Source organism: Aethalodelphis obliquidens, unplaced genomic scaffold (genome assembly GCF_003676395.1).
Source record: "Aethalodelphis obliquidens isolate GAN/ISIS:26980383/991018 unplaced genomic scaffold, ASM367639v1 scaffold12, whole genome shotgun sequence".
NCBI classification, from domain to species: domain Eukaryota; kingdom Metazoa; phylum Chordata; class Mammalia; order Artiodactyla; family Delphinidae; genus Aethalodelphis; species Aethalodelphis obliquidens.
In genome coordinates this window covers 2,927,775-2,945,751 of record NW_020837956.1, presented here as the reverse complement: position 1 = coordinate 2,945,751, position 17,977 = coordinate 2,927,775, and the positions used below count along the sequence as shown (strand labels likewise).

The 17,977-nt window shown below is 38.1% G+C and overlaps 1 protein-coding gene across 5 annotated transcripts in view; it reads right to left on the bottom strand.

Moving 5' to 3' along the window:
• The window catches only part of LOC113623723 (neurexin-1-beta), a 706,008-nt gene that overhangs the window by 25,726 nt on the left and 662,305 nt on the right, over positions 1-17,977 (bottom strand). For 3 of the 5 annotated variants that reach the window (XM_027113155.1, XM_027113156.1, XM_027113157.1), the window contains one exon: positions 5,523-5,610. In XM_027113155.1, the coding sequence (XP_026968956.1) occupies positions 5,523-5,610 (88 nt within the window). The remainder of the gene's footprint in view (positions 1-5,522; positions 5,611-17,977) is intronic. The other 2 variants (XM_027113158.1, XM_027113154.1) reach the window with 1 other exon arrangement.

Below are 17,977 nucleotides of genomic sequence, written 5' to 3'. Positions count from 1 at the left end.
ACTAGAGAGCATATTCTCTCTCTCATATTACAAAAAGTAACTTAATCTCTCTGAATCTCCTTAGCTATGAAAATATTTCAGTTTGGCCAAATAATGAAATAGAATAATGTTTACAGAGTACTGAGAACAATGATGAACACAGAACAGATCTTCACTAAATATTAGTTGTTATTGTGATCTATCTTTACTCATGTAACCTGAACCCTGATCAACTGACAGGCAACTAACAGTATTTTTTGAGGGGCTGTACCGATGACCTCATCCCCATTGGTTCAACTAATGTTTAAGAGCTTGCCCCCCAAATGACACTCCTTTCCTTCTCCTATAATTACACCAGTTTTTAAATTATTTAATAGAGCTTTTCTTTTTCTCCTTTGCCAAAGGTTTAACTGATTTGAGAGTGGCCCAATATCCTATTAGCTACCACCTGCCCACACACATACACAAAGAGAACAGACATATTATTCCAAGCATCATACATCTAAGAGGAAACTGTCCTTCCTAAATAGGACTCCCGGGAAACAAGAAGCTGATCCTGTTCTCTTTGTAACAAGTGACAAACTAGTTTTTCATCAGAAGTTCCCACACCAAAAAGGGTCATCATCTCCATTTAGGTCTCAGATATCAACATACAAAACACCTTTTCAAATTTCTTCAGGAGTTTTGAGAAAAGGATCTATTTAGAAGAAGGCCTCAAAACCAAGATGTACTGACATGATTAAGGGTCGCTGTGGAACTTCAGCGGTTTGTAGTGTTGTCATTTTGTCAATTTATTAATAAATCAAAGCAGTCTGTCTTACAAAAACTTATGTTCCTGTGAAAAAAGGAGTCTTGGAAAATATGTATATTTATATAATACACATAGTAATAACAGCGAACACTCATGTACCACTTATCATGAGCAAGGCCTTGTTCTGTAACATGCTTTCCATACATTAATTCATTTAATCTAACAACCATGTCTCTAGGCTGAGGGAAAAGCACAGAAGGAGCAAGTGTTTCTGAGAACAAGTGTGAAGGAAAAGTCATCCACTTTGTCACACGTCCAGGCAGCTGAAACCAGGCGTTTTAGGGCAAGGTTGGCCTGTGACCTAGTTACCAATGGCTGCTTCTGATTTCCACCTGTCGACTAAGAGTTGGGGTTCAATTAGACCTCCTGAATTGAACAGCCACCCTCTCATATTCTAAAACACTGTTTATACCAATGTGAAATTGTCATCTGATGCTCACCACACAGGACAGTGTGGCTGGAATCAAGTATAATTGAGTTCCATGTGTTCCCACCCGGGGGGTTGTTCCTGATCTAGTTTCAACATGTACAGCCCCCATCAGGAGGCCTGAGTGGTTTCATCGATTGCCCACCAATGTTCAGCCGGGAAAAGTAACAGCATTATGTAAAAGGGAAAAATATTCCTTTTTATATAACCGAATTAGGAAAAAGAAAAGCCACCATTTATGCTCTACTTTATGCCAGGCATTGCAGTAGACGTCTTACATATATTAGTTTTACTTCTTGTAACCACCTGAAAAACAGGTGATATTTTAATGTCAAAGATAAAGAACCTGTTCCTCAGAAAGAATAGCTGAAAAAGCGTCTGGGGTAGAATGAAAGATGTCCTTTTGTAAAATGGGACTGAAGGTGCAGTTTCTAATTTTTTCTCCTAGAGTTTAACAGAGCAGTGGGTGCACAATAGTTCTCAACACTATTCAGTCAGTGGTGAAACTGACAACCCGCCACATATGTAATGTCCCTCTTCGTCAAGAGATCTGGGTGGAATTAAATGGCAATTCAAATTTATCAAGCACTTCATAAAAGGTATTAATTTACTTGTGTTCAAGAAGATGCCAGATTTTTCCTGTTTGATTCATTAATAGCCTTAGGAAAGCACCTAAGTGATAAGCATAGCACATTTTCAGAGAAGAAGAAATCATTTTTGGAAGAGTTTTGGGTCACGGTGATTAGAGAAACTTCATATGTAAATATTCAGGGAGACTGAGAGACATTAGCGTGAAATACACAGAAGATTTGGGCAATCTACCTGTAAAAGTAATTATGCATCTCTTTACAAAAATCTCTGCTTTCACTTGCTTAAGGAGTAGCAAAAGTGTATAGTAGGCATAGCCAGTTCTAAATATTTAACCCAATATATTACTTTCCTAAAAAGTCAGTTTTCCAAAATACAACCTGCTGATATCCACCATAATTTTTATCGAGATATATCTAACAGTATCTAAAGTCTAATAACATCAGCGACTGCAATTTTTGATCGTGTTATTTTATATTTGTGTTCAAGACGCAAAGCAAGTATGAAAAAAGCTATTTAAGAGAACAAGTACATAGTACATTAAGAAACAAAGACCTAGAGGAGGGCTATCCTAGCAGAAAACAATATTCAGATTATAAGAGGATAACAAAAATCGACTCCTCAACTGCAAAAAAAACAGTTGGAAAATAGGAAAAAAAAATCATATGAACTAAGAATTTCACAGGAAGTTGTCACACAGAGCCAATTATGCCGAAAGAGCAACACTGCATGAATTATTAAAGTTGGGCATGAAAAAAAATTATAGGGAATTGGATAGAAAAATCCAACGTAGAAAAGAGATCACGCTTACAGAATGTAATATAGAAAGGGAAACCATTCATGGACTACACTATCAAGATACCATCTAGGGGAGGTAAGATCACAAGAAAAGCCTACAATGGAAGATGCCATTAAAGCAACAGAATCTGAAGTTTAAGCCTTAAGAGGAATTGACAAATTGAAAACTAGAGAGTAAGGAAAGACACACTGAGGATGAGGAGTTAAACTAGCCTTGGTACAAGAGTGTTGTAGCTGTCGTGAGATGGGGTCAGTAGCTGCTGTGTCTTGTATATCAGACAGCAGACTTTGGGGCTGTGGAACAAAATTAAAATTCATGCAACAAGTCTTGTGTGGAACAACGCAAACAGAGTTCCTGCTTCACGGAGCTGTTCTTCTTGTGTGGTGGGGATGCAAGCTCTATGTTAATAAACAAGTAACAAATAGAAAAGTAAACACGATTCTTTCAGATAAGCGATAAATTAGTAAAGAGAAGAGGCAGAAAGGATATCTGGAGTGTGGTTATTAACAAGCTGCTCCTCACTTTCCATGGTGTTATAATATTTAACAAAGCCAGGTGAATAAAGAGAGGAGGATGTCAAAATGGTAAAAAAAAAAAAAAAAAAGTAATCTTTCTCTTTCTTTCTCTCCTCTTTCCCCACCCACACCATCCTGTGCTTAGGGCCGGCGTCCCCAGAGAAAGGGAGTGACAGTAAACTAGTCTATAAGGAATGGTTAGTAAGACCTAGAAGCAATGGCTAGAAGAACTGGATCATTTAACTGTGCTCAAGAAGGAAAAAAAAGTGACAATTTTAAGTGCAATTAGACTTCTTACACTGGAGTTCCTAGGTACTCAAAGTGAGGACTCTATGTAAAGAGGACGATAGCCTCCACTCAAACAGCAAAAGAAGGATTCAGCCCAGAGGAAAACCAGCCAGTACTATAATTAGTAAGAACCTATATTGTTTTCAGCATTGTGTTAATAGAGTGGAAAAAACTGAAAAAGTATCAACTGTTCTCAATGTTAACTGGGAAAACAAAAGCAAATGTAAATACAAATATAGACACACACACATATCAATGTATAACAAACACCAGACTCCATTTATGAATGATCCATGCTGGAAGATCTTAGAGAAGCTACGAAAGAGACAGTCATGGTTGGGCATGTGAGAATAGGAGAAATGGGGAAAGGAGAAATTTGAGGGAGGGAGAAGGCAAATAGATGGACTGATTTCATGGACAAAAAAGCAGTAACTTTTTTTTTTTTTTCTTCCTTTTTGACTAACACAGAGAGAATGAGAATACCAATGAAAACAAAAGCAGGATTTTGACAGGATGGTATCATGAAGGGACCACATCTGTCTAGACAACCAAAAGGGAATGGTGTAGAGATCACCATGGTGTAGATGGTGATCACAATGGTGTAGATCATCACCATGAATGCATGATCATCAGATTGTATCAGATCACCTTCTAATAACTGTGTATGAAAGATGGCTCTGGAGGCTGAGAATTTTGATATGTGGGATGGAGGTGAGGGAAAGAAACACGAGAAGACAACCAGAATGGACCTCCCAAACCTTCTCCTGCTGAGAGATGACAGCTGAGCTTCTGCTCCTCACTGGCACTCAGTAGCTGCTCTAAGTGCTGAGAGTAAGTAGCTATAATCAGTGGGGGGACAGGGGTGGAAGTGATATTCAAAAGGAGATGTAAGATATGCATCCTGAACCATTTTTTATCCAAATATCAGAACAAGTAGATTAGAATGATATTCTTCACAAGAATCCCAGGTTAGTTATTTTACCGTGACATGAAGTTCTCCTGTGGTTATAGGTGACATCTACAGAGGTCATGAGTTATCCAATAGTGGTTAGTCCACATCTACCTCAATGGTTTTGTTAACCTAAACAAGACAATTATTGAATTTTAAGAAACACTGCTTACAAAGGAAACTAATGGAAATGACCCTAATCCTTGGTATTACGAATATTTGGAATCAAACCCAGGCTCTGATCCATTCATTTTCAGGGTCCACAGCCACTGCTTGATGGTACAGGGCTGCAGGAAAGCAGTACTGATGTGTTAGTCACACCATATCACAAAGAAGGAGAAGAAACTATGCACCACCTACAGTTAAAACACATCAACTTGCATTTTAGGGAGACACTGGAAGACTCAAACATTTCTCTATTAAATGAATCAAGGACTGACTGTACCTGCTGTTTGTTTTACTATTGCCATAATACTCTCACTTCTGAAATTCAGAAATTTATCACTTAAGATAATTTGCTGGCAGAGTGAGTGGTGGGGACTTTTTGTGAGTAGAAAGGTCAAAGAATTTTCCAAAATGCAATGCAATTTTTAAACTTTATAATTTTATTATGGGTGACCCAAGGAAGATCCCCGTATATGGTTATACTGAAAATTATATAATGAGCTAATGGAATGTGAACAGTAAGGTACCAGCCTTGTGTGCTGTCCCCCACTGCTTTTTCTGGAATACATCATCTTGGTGGGTTTTGTTTTAAAAATTATTTTTTTAATAAATGTGGGGAAATGTACCCACGTAAAAAATGAGAGCTCTTGGGCTTCCCTGGTAGTGCAGTGGTTGAGAGTCCGCCTGTCGATGCAGGGGACGCGGGTTCATGACCCGGTCCGGGAAGATCCCACATGCTGCGGAGCGGCTGGGCCCGTAAGCCATGGCTGCTGAGCCTGCGCGTCTGGAGCCTGTGCTCCGCAATGGGAGAGGCCACAGCAGTGAGAGGCCCTCGTACCACACACACACACACACACAAAAACTAAGAGCTCTTATCTCACAATGAGGCATTTTTTCATAGGGTGGACTTCTAGACAAAAATGCAAAGATCTTCTAGGGACTATAGCATGCAACAAAGATTCACAGTAAAGTAAAGAAAGTAAGAAAAAAAGTCGACTAACCTAACCCACCTGAGCTCGGCTCACAGGGGTCAATGTCCTCGTCATCGCTGGGACACTCCGCTGAGGCCACAAGGATGTCATCTGTGGTCTGTAAAGGAAACAAATTCGGTAGATTAATTTAAAGGGACCTAATAGATCTTTTCATCTTGTCTCGTGGACTAGTAAAACACCACCTGACAGGTCGAGAAACCAAATTCAATTATTTCCCTTCCCGAGGACACAGAGCTTACATTCTTCAACTTAGTTTAGATCCCTCATGGAAGAATTGGCATATTTGTGAAAACTTGATTCTAGCTTATTTTCCACGAGGATATGGAAATGGTGGTAGCCAACTTGCACAAACCCATCCATTTAACTGCCCAGGGAAGCCGCACACAGGAGCGGACAGAGGTTTAAAGCAGCCTGGCAGAAACGATGATTTGAAACTTATTACCGCCCTGGGGTGCTACAAGGCTTGCATCAGTACTTGTGCTTGGCTTCCTAAAAGCAGAACAACTATATAAGCTTTTATATTCATGACCAGGTAGAATTTGATGTATCTTTGAGATATAGCTTGTCTTTATTAGGAAACACAGATTAAACAGAGAATATCTTTCACTGATGCAAAAAGGGAAGCAAATAGAGTCCATTGAAGGTACTTTTTGAAATTTGTGTTGAGCTTTCACACTCATTACAAAGTTCTCATCTTTGTCATATTCAGAGAGCAGGTATTGTTTCCCCATTGTCCTTTCCATCATTAAGGTTTTAGAATAAATGAAGAGTGTATTGGGGGGATGATATTCTACAGCAAATAGGATAGAGGTGACAGTTTTCTTTCTGACATTCTAGTTGCTTCACTGCACTTACAGCAAAGAAGATAACCATCGCTGTAATAAAAAGCAGAGTGTGTAAAACCTAGCAGTTAGCCACATCATCAACACGTTTACGAGCATCAAAGGTTGTTCTTTACTGCCGCTTATAAGCAGCAATAAACTCAGCACAGATATTGCATGGAAACTGTGAAGGTTTGCATCAGATTTGGCTAATGCTAAGGAAATACAGAGAGAATTCAAGGTACAAGAAGGAAAATATCTCACTACATCGGCTAAGGATTAAGGAGATTATAATTGTCTAGATGATACTCAGAACTGCAACACGGATGAAGTCCTTATTTAAAAGTAGAATTACAATAATAAAGGTCTTAAATTAAAGAAAAATCAGATATATGATATACTTTTATTAAGGGAGTGTCTAATAGTCAGGGGGTAAAGTATAAATATATAAATGTTAAGAGAATTGCGCTATTTTGAAAAGTGGAGACGAGGGATGATGCATATTTGTGGCAAAATTAGGCTCAAAAATGTTTCAAGTACAAGGTCTTTAATTAATCAAGAATAAAGAATTTGTCCAGATGCTAGTGCTTCAAAACATAACTTTAAATAAATGCAAGCATTTAATAGTATTTTGAGATGGTTTCATGTTATTCTGCTTTTAATTCCTCTAACACAGTTGGGAGACTGAATTAATTTATTTTGCTGCTGTCATTTTAAAAGAAGTTCAAATACCAGTTTTCCTGGAATTGTAACTGTTAATGCCAGTGATAGCCACTAGCAATTGGTGTGATAGTCACGTAGGTATCGTTCAGTACAGTGAGCTTTAAAAGGCAAGAATCCATCCTCCTTCTGGCACGAGCACAACTTGCAGGATAACATCCAAACTGACTTGATAATAACAAGTTATTGGATTATGAGGTCTGGCATGTCAATTGTTCCAATTCGCCCCAGAGCTGATAATCTGTTTTTTAAAAGCCAACATCAAGTGGAAAGCTACCTTTTTTTGAAAACCACAGTGCATATTTTTAAAAATTAATTTCATGGTTCCAAGAGAATTTTTCATTTTCCTTGAGGAATTTTTGTTCTTGGTGGAGGGGGGGAGGAGGATGTGGATAAATTCTTTAATCTGGTTCTTCTCACCCTGGCAGTGATGTTGCCCCCTCTCCCCTCCTCCACCTGGGAAGACATCTGGCAATGTCTGGAGATATTTTAGTTGTCTCGGCTGGGTTGAGGTGGGAGTGGGTGAGCTCCTATTGGCGTCTAAAGAGTGGACACCACGGATGCTGGTAAAAAATCCTAAAACGTATGTGGCAGCCTTCCCACAACAAAGAATGATCTGACCCAAACGACAATAGTACAGAAGTTGAGAAACTCTGCTCTAAAAGCTTAAAAACTGTTCTGTACCTTGTTTTTCTCATCTGAAAAAAATGGAGAGCATAGTCACTGTTGTTGTAAAGATTAACTTAGTACATGAAAAGTACCTAGAATAGGACCACCTTTTAAATATTTATAAAAGTTGTGATATCACCAACATTATTGTTGTTTCACGAATGGAACACCAATTTAATATTTTTGCACTATATTTATAAATAATATAATTTTAGACATTAAACTGGAAGTTGTACATGTGAATTATTCTTAACTTTAGATCTCATGTTAGCTTTTATATCAAAATACAGTAGCTCTATTGGTACTTTGTTGAACTAAGTTTCCATCTTTTGCTGCCTAGGTTCAAATTCTGAATGAGAAGTCAAACATCGAATATAAATAATAAAGGTTGCTTCCTAAAAGAAATTCACGGACTAGAAATGTGTAGCTCAGTGTAGTGTTTCATGCAGACTAAGTTATTTAGGCTGCAAAGTTAAATTTTGTTTTAAAAGTTGACCTAATATTTAAATTCAACAGCCTTTCCAAACAATTCCACAGCAAACAGAAAGTGTTAGAGAATGTTCTCAGTGTCATCTTTCACAAAACACAGTTCCTAAAATAACAAAAGATGTCATACAATAGACAGTACCTCCTATAGCCTTTTACAGTAGGAAAAATATCACTGTGCAAATTCGACCCTATTGTACAACTATATTTTAGTTTTTAATGCACTTTTCCTGATAAAATGAATACACATTGTTTTCATATTTTTCTCTCAGAAATTAAAATCCAGTTTATTATTGGATTCATTTCAGAGGCTAAATTAACCAAACAATTTTCTAGCCAAAGCTGTGTAATTTAAATTTAATTCACCGTGTTTGGAACTGCCTCCCTATGACATGCTGTTGAAGAAACTCAAATATGTCACAATCAATTCTGTTCTTCAGTATACTTTTCTCTGATGTTTATAACCTTTTTCAGAAAAGAGACGACCTTCTGAAGGAGACAGAATAGTGATGGAGCAAAAGCATTAGCTTTACATAACCGTCCATTTAGATGAGGGTCCCTAACTGTGCATTCAACCGCTCACAGGTCAAAGTGCATGCTGATCGTCCCTAATTCAGAGTGGTGTGGACATTTTCATGGCAAACGTCTGTTCTTGTTCAGAATGTTTACTGAAACTACTTAGGTCTCCTTACCTTTGGGGGAAAAAAATGATTTGCACACAATTCAGGAAATAAAGGCACTGAAACTTAATTCACATGTCATATGGATAAACACCAACTTGTATAGGGTAGGAAACTTTAATCAGAATGGGGGAGAAAGGACGTCCTTAACGTACAGTAAGAAGTGAGACCAGTTTTTTTTTAATGTCCAGGGTTATTAGGCAGAGACCACTTGGTGGGTTAGAAAGTAGAGAAACACTGATGTATTTTTGTTCTTTGTATTTCTGCTCTACAGAGAGCCTTTTTCCCCACCACCACCTTTAATGGTAGAATTTGCTGCATATTCACTTTTTTGAATATAGCACAATTGCATATCTATGTGCTAAAAAGACAGGATGAGAGGATGGATAAACTTAGTCTGTAATATTATATCCTTGCTAAGACTAGCATTCCTAGACCTTATTCCTCATGGTAAACAGCTTTGCTGAAGACGGGTAAATTCTGATGAAAAGATCCACAAGAAAACTCTACCAGCAAAAATCTGCTTTGTGAGAAAAAGAACATATTCTAACTGTGCAAACGGATGTCCATTATGAATTTGATGCCCACAAAGAAATTCTTGATTTACTCTAAAATTTCGATTGAAACTTTGTTTCTAAACTGCGACAGTCTATCCAGCTATACATCCAAATACAATGTAAAAAAAAAAAAAAAAATTGTCTCTGGCTTCCCTGGTGGTGCAGTGGTTGAGAGTCCGCCTGCCAATGCAGGGAACGGGTTCGTGCCCCGGTCCGGGAATATCCCACATGCCGCGGAGCGGCTGGGTCCGTGAGCCATGGCCGCTGAGCCTGCGCGTCCGGAGCCTGTGCTCCGCAACGGGAGAGGCCACAACAGTGAGAGGCCCGCGTACGGCAAAAAAAAAAAAAAAAAAAAAAATTGTCTCAAGCAATGGTGCTCACTCGTGTAACAGTATTTAGCCTAATCTCTCACTGCTGTGATGGACATTTATACTGAGCTGATTGAGACAACTGATGGACGGCGTATGGTGCTAGCTGACATGTGATATGTTTGGCTAATTGACGGACACTTGTTCTGATACTTTTGTCTACATGAAGCTGCTCTGGAAGAGAAAGAACATTGACGTCTGCCTTTCACAGCACTGAATCTGATAGTCTTCCTTATCAGATTTATTGCTAGATGTGTTTTCTTGAAAAAAGAAAAATACCAGGATTCACAATTAGTGACACAAATTCCTCAAGCTAGGTCTGAATCATTGCACTGATAACTTATGGGGCAAGAAGTTTCTAGGAGGTGGGGAAGTCACAATTTTCACCAAAAGGAAAAACTGCAAAAAAATAACCCAGTTGTAATACATATATAGAATTCCCCAACAGTGGGTCAATTTGATCAAATCAAATCACTAAACAAATACGTCAAAATGGTAATTTTAGTTAATCCTATTAAAAATGTAGAAGGAACTTAGAGACTTTGCATAGATTCCATGCTAGTTTCCATTGTCTCAGTGAAGCTTTTGGTTCTTATTTGTCATTTGTTTCTCTGAGTAGCAGATGCCACATAAAGATATCAGTCCCATGCTCACTAATCTAATAAAAATAAAAATAATAAACTGAGATCCAATACATGAAGGATGAATTTTAGCTCCAGCACGAGTAACAAAGAATATGAAGATCAATTAGTCACCAACAAATCAGTCACTCATCTATCCATAGCATTTTCTGGTGGGCACAAAATATGGTCACTACCTAACAAGGCACAAATCGTGATTCCTACCTGCAAATAACTTATTGTGCCCATTCTATTCTAAAGCAGAAGAACAAATCACTCATTAATACAAATAACCAAATCAATTCTAATAGCTTATTTTGATTAAAATTTAACAGTGCTCCCATATCTACTACTTCATTAAATATTCACCAACGACACACTTATGCAGAATGCAGGTGGAGGTGCTATTATTCTGAGTGTTACAGTTAAGTGCCTGCTCAAAAAAAATACCCATTTGTAAACTCATTTACCCAATCTGAATGTTTGAACGTTGGCATTCATGAATATTTAGGGCAAAACTGAAATATCCCTGAAAACGGCCAGCTTTCACATTTCTTTAATGTTTTTTTCCCCTCAATTGATGCCTTAGGTTATTACAAAAAGTGACCAGAAATCAGCTGTCTGCTTGGAAAAAGACAGACTTGAAAGCCATTCAATTTTCTTCAGAATTTTACTAACTGTTTAAAATGTATGCAATGGTTTCAGAACAGTGCAAGTGAGTTGGATAGAAAAACTCACCATGTAAAGAGGTCATAAATATCTTACTCATTCTAACATGCATTTTCATATGCATTTGATAGTGGTCATCCTAACAGGAAAAAACTCTAAGGGGGAAGATAGGGATATGGAAATAATGCCACAGAAAAAGGAAATTATGAGAGGAAGAAATGAACTGAATTCCTGCTTAATGAAACAAAAACATATTTTTGCAAAGTTATGCAAAAGAGTAAACCTGCAAAATAAAAACCTGGTGTCAGGAAGCTTGAAATTAAATTTATCTTTTTAAAAAAAGATAAATTCTTATCTTTCTTTGAGCTACTAATGACCTCTATGCTCATACCGCATTTCCATTTTTAGCCAAAGCAAATAGGAGAGCTGGCCAAAGAAAAAGCTAAAGTGAAGTTTAAATTTTCAGGGAGGATTTGGAATGTCTATTCTCTTGGATTCTCATGAATTAGAACTTGGGAGTGTAAGACCGCCAAAGAATGCTGGTAGTGATGTGGAGATGCTGAAAGGGAAACTAGAATATGCATGTGATTGAATGTGTTCCCTCTCTGTGTGTTTTGTTTTTGAACAAAGCCCTTTCTGAAATGGGTTCGGCCATTTCCAAATTAAATAAATACTGACAGATGTTTACAATGCAAATCTAGGCTTCTAGCTGTGTCAATATGAATCTTTAGTCTAACTATTGTGACTGAATGGACTAATTAGTCACACAGGTTGAACTGCAAATCCTTATTGGTAATGAGGCCAAAACATTTTATAATTGTAAAATGCCAACGATGGATAGTTTCAACAACATGTCTCCAAAATCCAAGCTTTCATTGTTGGCATCTAACATATTAGGAAATGGAATCATGTTTAGTCAAGCAGTCATATATCTTCTTGTACTGAGCCAGACACTAGTGATCATTAGTCTAAGGTCTTTATTTTACATATCAGGAAACTGAAGCTAGAAATTTAAGTGTTTATGCTTGACCACAATTATACCGCTAATTAATGGCAAAGCTATGAGATTATCCCGACCTCCAATAGACTGTGATTGTCTCTCATCCCGGGTGACTTCTACCCATCCATCCATCACTCACCCAGCCATCCTCCCATTCATCCATCCATCCATCCCAAACCATTTTGTTCTTCAAAGGATTTCATGTGATTATAAAGATACACAATTAAATAGATATAAAATAAGTTAAAAGGTGGCAAAGGAGAGTACTGGCTTTTATATAAGTAACCACTAAAATTATCATGAAGAAAACATACACAGATATCAGGAGACATATCCACAGACAGCTGTTGTACCACTTGATATGGCAGCGCATTAAGTTGCACTAAAAATGGAACAAAATGAATGCTAGAGTTTAATTTTTTACTCCAGTTACAAAAAGTCAAACATTGACAGAACTGCAGTTACTTTGAAATGAAGTAAACCCAGAAAGTTCTTTATTTACGTGTGGTAATCTTTTCTTATTTTTTTTAAAGACCTTAAACATCTTGTCTCTCATCTCTGCACATAAATGCATAACTAAATTCTTGGGGACAGAAAGAAAATGTAGATTACTGAATCTTTTCCTGTTTTTCCCCTTGACTTAGAACAGTGCAGGTCACGCTGGCTACAAAATTAACCCAAGGAACTCTTTTGTCTCTCTTCTCATTAATCCGCTGATGAAAACTTCCAAGGTCTCTCTTATTAACTTCTGTTTTCACAACGTAAGTGCTAATGAGATATTTAGCTTTGTCTCTCTCACACAACCATCATTAGGGTTTTGTCAAATTATCTTGATACATCTTGGGGATAAGTAAGTGGAGGTGACCATTAATTAATAATACTGTTGTTTCTCCAGGTACAGTCTAGACATCCATTCATTGATCGGAAGGAGCCACAGGCAGCTAGTTATCCTGAACACTTCTTTTCTACTGGGCAGGACCATGACCAATGTACCCTTGATAGAGCTTCAACTTGGAGATATGTGAGAACTTCCATCCCACACAATGCTTGCAGGCTGGGACAACAAGAATTAGGGATGTGGTTGGAAATGATGTTGATGAAGTTGACAGACAGTTGGTTTCCTGATTTTTTTCTGGACCCATTTGTTGAATATATGCAAGGTTCTATACCAGCATCTTGCCAATATCTGAGCAGTACCGCTATGAGTGTTTCTATCAAGGAGTGATTGAGAGTAAATGTGATCTCGCTTAAATGTTATAATGCTATTTTGTTCATGCACTAAGAGATCCAAACCTTGCTGGTTATAGTTAAACTGGAACTCCAAGCTTTCACATCTGACTATTTCATTCCTTATGTTGAGTACTTTGGTTCCTTAATACATATTTGGAATGTTGTACTGTTGAACCACTTCAGTTTAATTTGCTACATGCTTATCAATAATGGAAAATATATATCAAGTCTCAATCTGGATCTCATAAGTAATATGTATCATCTTGAAATGATTTCTGTGTTCTCAACAGTACATAAGAATAGATATACTATATAGGCAAATATATATATTATGCATGTATATATATACTATATATGTGACTAAATGTATATATATATAATCATTTGTATATGACAAAATAACTTCTCTATCTCATAGGGATATTATGGGGATCCATTTTTTTTTAATTAATGTTTTTTAAAAAGTCTTTTTAATTAATTAATTTTTATTTTTGGCTGCGTTGGGTCTTCATTCCTGCATGTGGGCTTTCTTTAGTTGCGGAGAGCCGGGGCTACTCTTCATTGCAGTGTGCACGCTTCTCATTGCAGTGGCCTCTCTTGTTGCGGAGCATGGGCTCTAGGCCCGCGGGTTTCAGCAGCCGTGGCACATGGGCTCAGCAGCTGTGGCTCGCGGGCTCCAGAGCGCAGGCTCAGCAGTTGTGGCACGGGCCTAGTTGCTCCGTGTCGTGTGGGATCTTCCCAGACCAGGAATCGAACCCGTGTGCCCTGCATTGGCAGGCGGATTCCCAACCACTGGGCCACCAGGGAAGTCCCCGGGGATCCATTTTGATATGTGCGAAAGCACTCTGTAAATATGAAAGTCCTCACGCAGCAATGTTTATATGTTATTATTACAACTAATACAGAATTAGTTTTGCCCCTCACATGACAATATGAAGAACACTTCTGGGGAGTGCTTAAAGAGGGCAGCCAAAAATCCACTCAACTGAATATATTTCATTTTTATGTCTTGAAATCCTCTTGTCCCCTCAGTTGAATAGGATCTGTATCTCTCACTTCAATTGGCCCCTCACATAAATGTTGCTATTCTTGGGAAGATCTCTTTTACATCAGAATGTGATTCACTTCAGCATTGCTTATTGAGTGCCCATGTTTCAGTCTCACTGGTAACCTACAAGATGGGCAGTGCCAATCCACATCTGGCACTGTGATTCCCTCTTCTCCATGTCAGTGCTCCGGGAGAGTTACTGCACAGATGCAGGGTTACTGGAGTTCTCTCAAAATTCTCCTCCTTATTCACTTTCCTGGGACTTGGAAGATTGTGACAACTTGATTTATTTTATGCCTGCGTCCAGAGTTTACTCTAAATCATGCCCTATTATATCTAGAGCATTTAAATGAACAGAAAATAAGAAAAAAGAGATCACGTAGCAAACACTGATAATTAAAGGAGAGAGAGACAGACAGCGAAACAGAGAGAGAGAAGGAGAAGGATCAGTAGGGAGGGGAGCTGAGGGGAGAAGAAGAGGAGGCTGACTCTAAGTGTGGTCCATGCCGCACAATGCTTCTTATTATAACGGTCGTATCTGTAGTTATAACAAAACATAGCCCATGGTCGTGTTCCCTATATGGATTAATAATACGCGAACTAACTCTCGTAAGACACTGAGCAATATTTTCTTAGTGCATTAGAACAGTAGAGGTGTGCGCCTTTCCAAATTATATTTAAATCTAAAAGTTTGGGAACTGCGTAGGTGTATGTTTTATTTCATGTATTTCTGTGGGACAGAATTTATGTCTGTGTTTTATAGCCCTCGAACATCTATCACATCTATCACAGTTCAACAGAGTTGATTTAAAATGTCATCACCATTGATTGTGGTGATTATTTCACAATGTATTTGTGTATCAAAACGTCAACCTTAAACAATTTAAATTTGTCAATTATATGTCAATAAAGATAGAAAAAAAAATGCTATCATGCTCTAAAACCTGCCTTATCTTCTTTAAGTATCTGTAATTTCAATAAAAGCACTTGATGTAGATAAGTATGATTGTGAAAATTGAATTAACAAAGTTGAATGAAGGATTCCTCTTGACTTAAAAAATAGAAGATATATTACACATGACACTTGCATTGGTAGAAGCATTTCAAATCATCTTATTCCTGATGTTCTTCCTCTCTAAGTTCACTACACCTAGGTGTACGTTTGCCACAATTGCTCATTTATAACAGCTCTTTAAATCTCCAAATAAGAGTGAGCAAGTATAGATTATTTTCCAGGAGTATAACTCCTAAGAGTGGGAGATGAGAATTGTGGCAAAAATCACACTTTTTCAAAGATTTTATCTGCCTTCTAACATCTCTAGAAGTGACAATGAAACTTTGTAACTGGTTTTTACATTATACCTCATGGCTGGAAATTTATGGTAGAGAAATAGCAAAAAAGTGACATTATCTTTAACTGCAAAGAGAGAACGACTAAAAGTTAGAAGGAAGGAGAAGGTAAAAATGTCTTGCAATAAGTTGGTCTGCCTGCTTTTATGAAGCATCCCTGTCCGTTGAGAAAGCAATAAGATATAGCCTGCCTTAGAGAAAGGACCGAGAAAAAAAAAATAGTTGACTGCCATGCTGGGTTTTTTTTTCCTGTATAATATACCCCCAACTCTTCCAGTTTCCCCTGAACTCTATTGCCATAGTCTTACCTTGTAAATACTTTCATTGGATTATAAGGAAACTATGCCTTTATAATGTTTTCCTTCAAAATCTAACTGCAGGATGAAACTTTTATCTTCTTCCTGAAATAAATTGCATGAAGGTAAGGGCTGGCTGAGACCAGCCATCAAATTCAGACTAAGACTTAAGTGCAGGACAGAATGCACTCACGAAATTTGTATCTTTTCATGGATTCTTCCATGCATTCACTCATTCATTAATTCATTCATCTATTCACAATCATTTATTGAATACTTTTGATTAACAAGGGGTTATACAGAAGAGGAATATACTATGGCACCAGCCTTCCCTCCCTTGAATTGCTTGGAGAACTTCAGGTGTATGACAAATGGAGGCCATCTATAAGCAGAAAATCCTCTCTATACCCCTGAGCATAGAAAGAGCATGGGTATTAGAGCTGGATAGACTGGGCTGAAATCCCAGCTCTGCCATTTATTGGCTGTTGATGTTGGGCAAATTATCTAGCTTCTTTAGGTTTCTTCCTACGTAAAAATGAAGTTATTTACACCTATTTTGAATTTTGATGAGGATGAGATTCTCTAGGGCTAGATAGGCACAATGTCTAGCACAATGGCTGGCACTTAGAAGACGTTGTCGGGAGTATTTACTACGTAGACACAACTGGCTCTGTACACATTGTCACTTTGCTCTCCTTGCAACATGGGAAGAGAAGTTTATCCTAGCTCTGGATTTCTGTGATCTTCAGACACAGACATTCCCTTCACAAAGGAAGTATAATTTCCTGGCTTAAATTCACACTTCTATGTTTAAACATCCTATAAACAGAGTAAATTACATATTTGAAGTGAGAGTTCTTTTTAAAACACCTCAAAAAACATCATAACTACCAGTGTATTGAAAAGCCAAGGGGCTTCTCTTCTCTTCTCCCGAGCTGCATGATGTAACCAAGCATTTATCAAATCCTACTGTTTTCAGAGTTTGGAGACTTGAGTTATTTGTTCCAGTTCCCTTCTAGTAAAGAGAGGGAAACCCTAAGTCAGCACAGTCAGGAGTGCAGTGTCATATCACTGCACCGACAGCGTCCAGCTCAGGAATAGATTGTGGTCTCCTGGCCCTCCATCCAGTTGGCATCCAACTCCTTCAGTTTCATATTTGGGTGTAGTGAAGACGAAAATAGAGGCAGGATTAATTTGTCACTTTTCCCAAGTTTCTCAAACATGATTTGTCTTTTTCAATTCTTCCCTAGGTTTAATTGAAAACTTTAAGCAAGGCCTTTGAAAAATACCAGGGACTGTGGCCTTCTGACATCATCTGGAGCTGCCAGACTGGTGAGCACTGAGTAGCTCCTGCAAAGCCCACTAAGGACCACCTGAAGAATGCACATTCAGATGCTGAAGGAGAATTCTGTTAAGTGCCTTCTACTGAGGCTGGGAGCCTCATGAGAGAGTCTCCCTTTTTGTGCACACTTCATCAGATGGCATCTGTGTCTAAACTCTTCCCTGAGATCTTCGAGTAATTAGCCATGTCCTCTTTTGGATAGCTTTTCTCTCTTCCGCCTTGCATTTACAATCAGTTCCTCTCAATTCTGACGTGTTTCCTCGAAGTTGCTATCATGCCTCTCCACCTGGATGAGCCCTTTTCCTCCCTTACACACCTCTGCAATCCCTTAACCTTCTCCTCATCCTCATTACTGGAATGCCTGCTGATTAAGAATAAGAATTAAGCCTTCTATTCACCAAAAAATGTCACTTGTCATTATGAGAACTTTTGGAATCATTTAAGTGTCATCACGTAAACAGAAAGATAAGCTTCTCTTGATGGTTTGGTAATGCTGTTATGAGCATCAGTGCTACCTGCAACATAGCAGTGACCTCAGATGCCAAAGAGAATAGTATCCCTGTCCTGCTCCATAGGTCCTCAAACTACTCTTCCACTTTTCAGTTGAT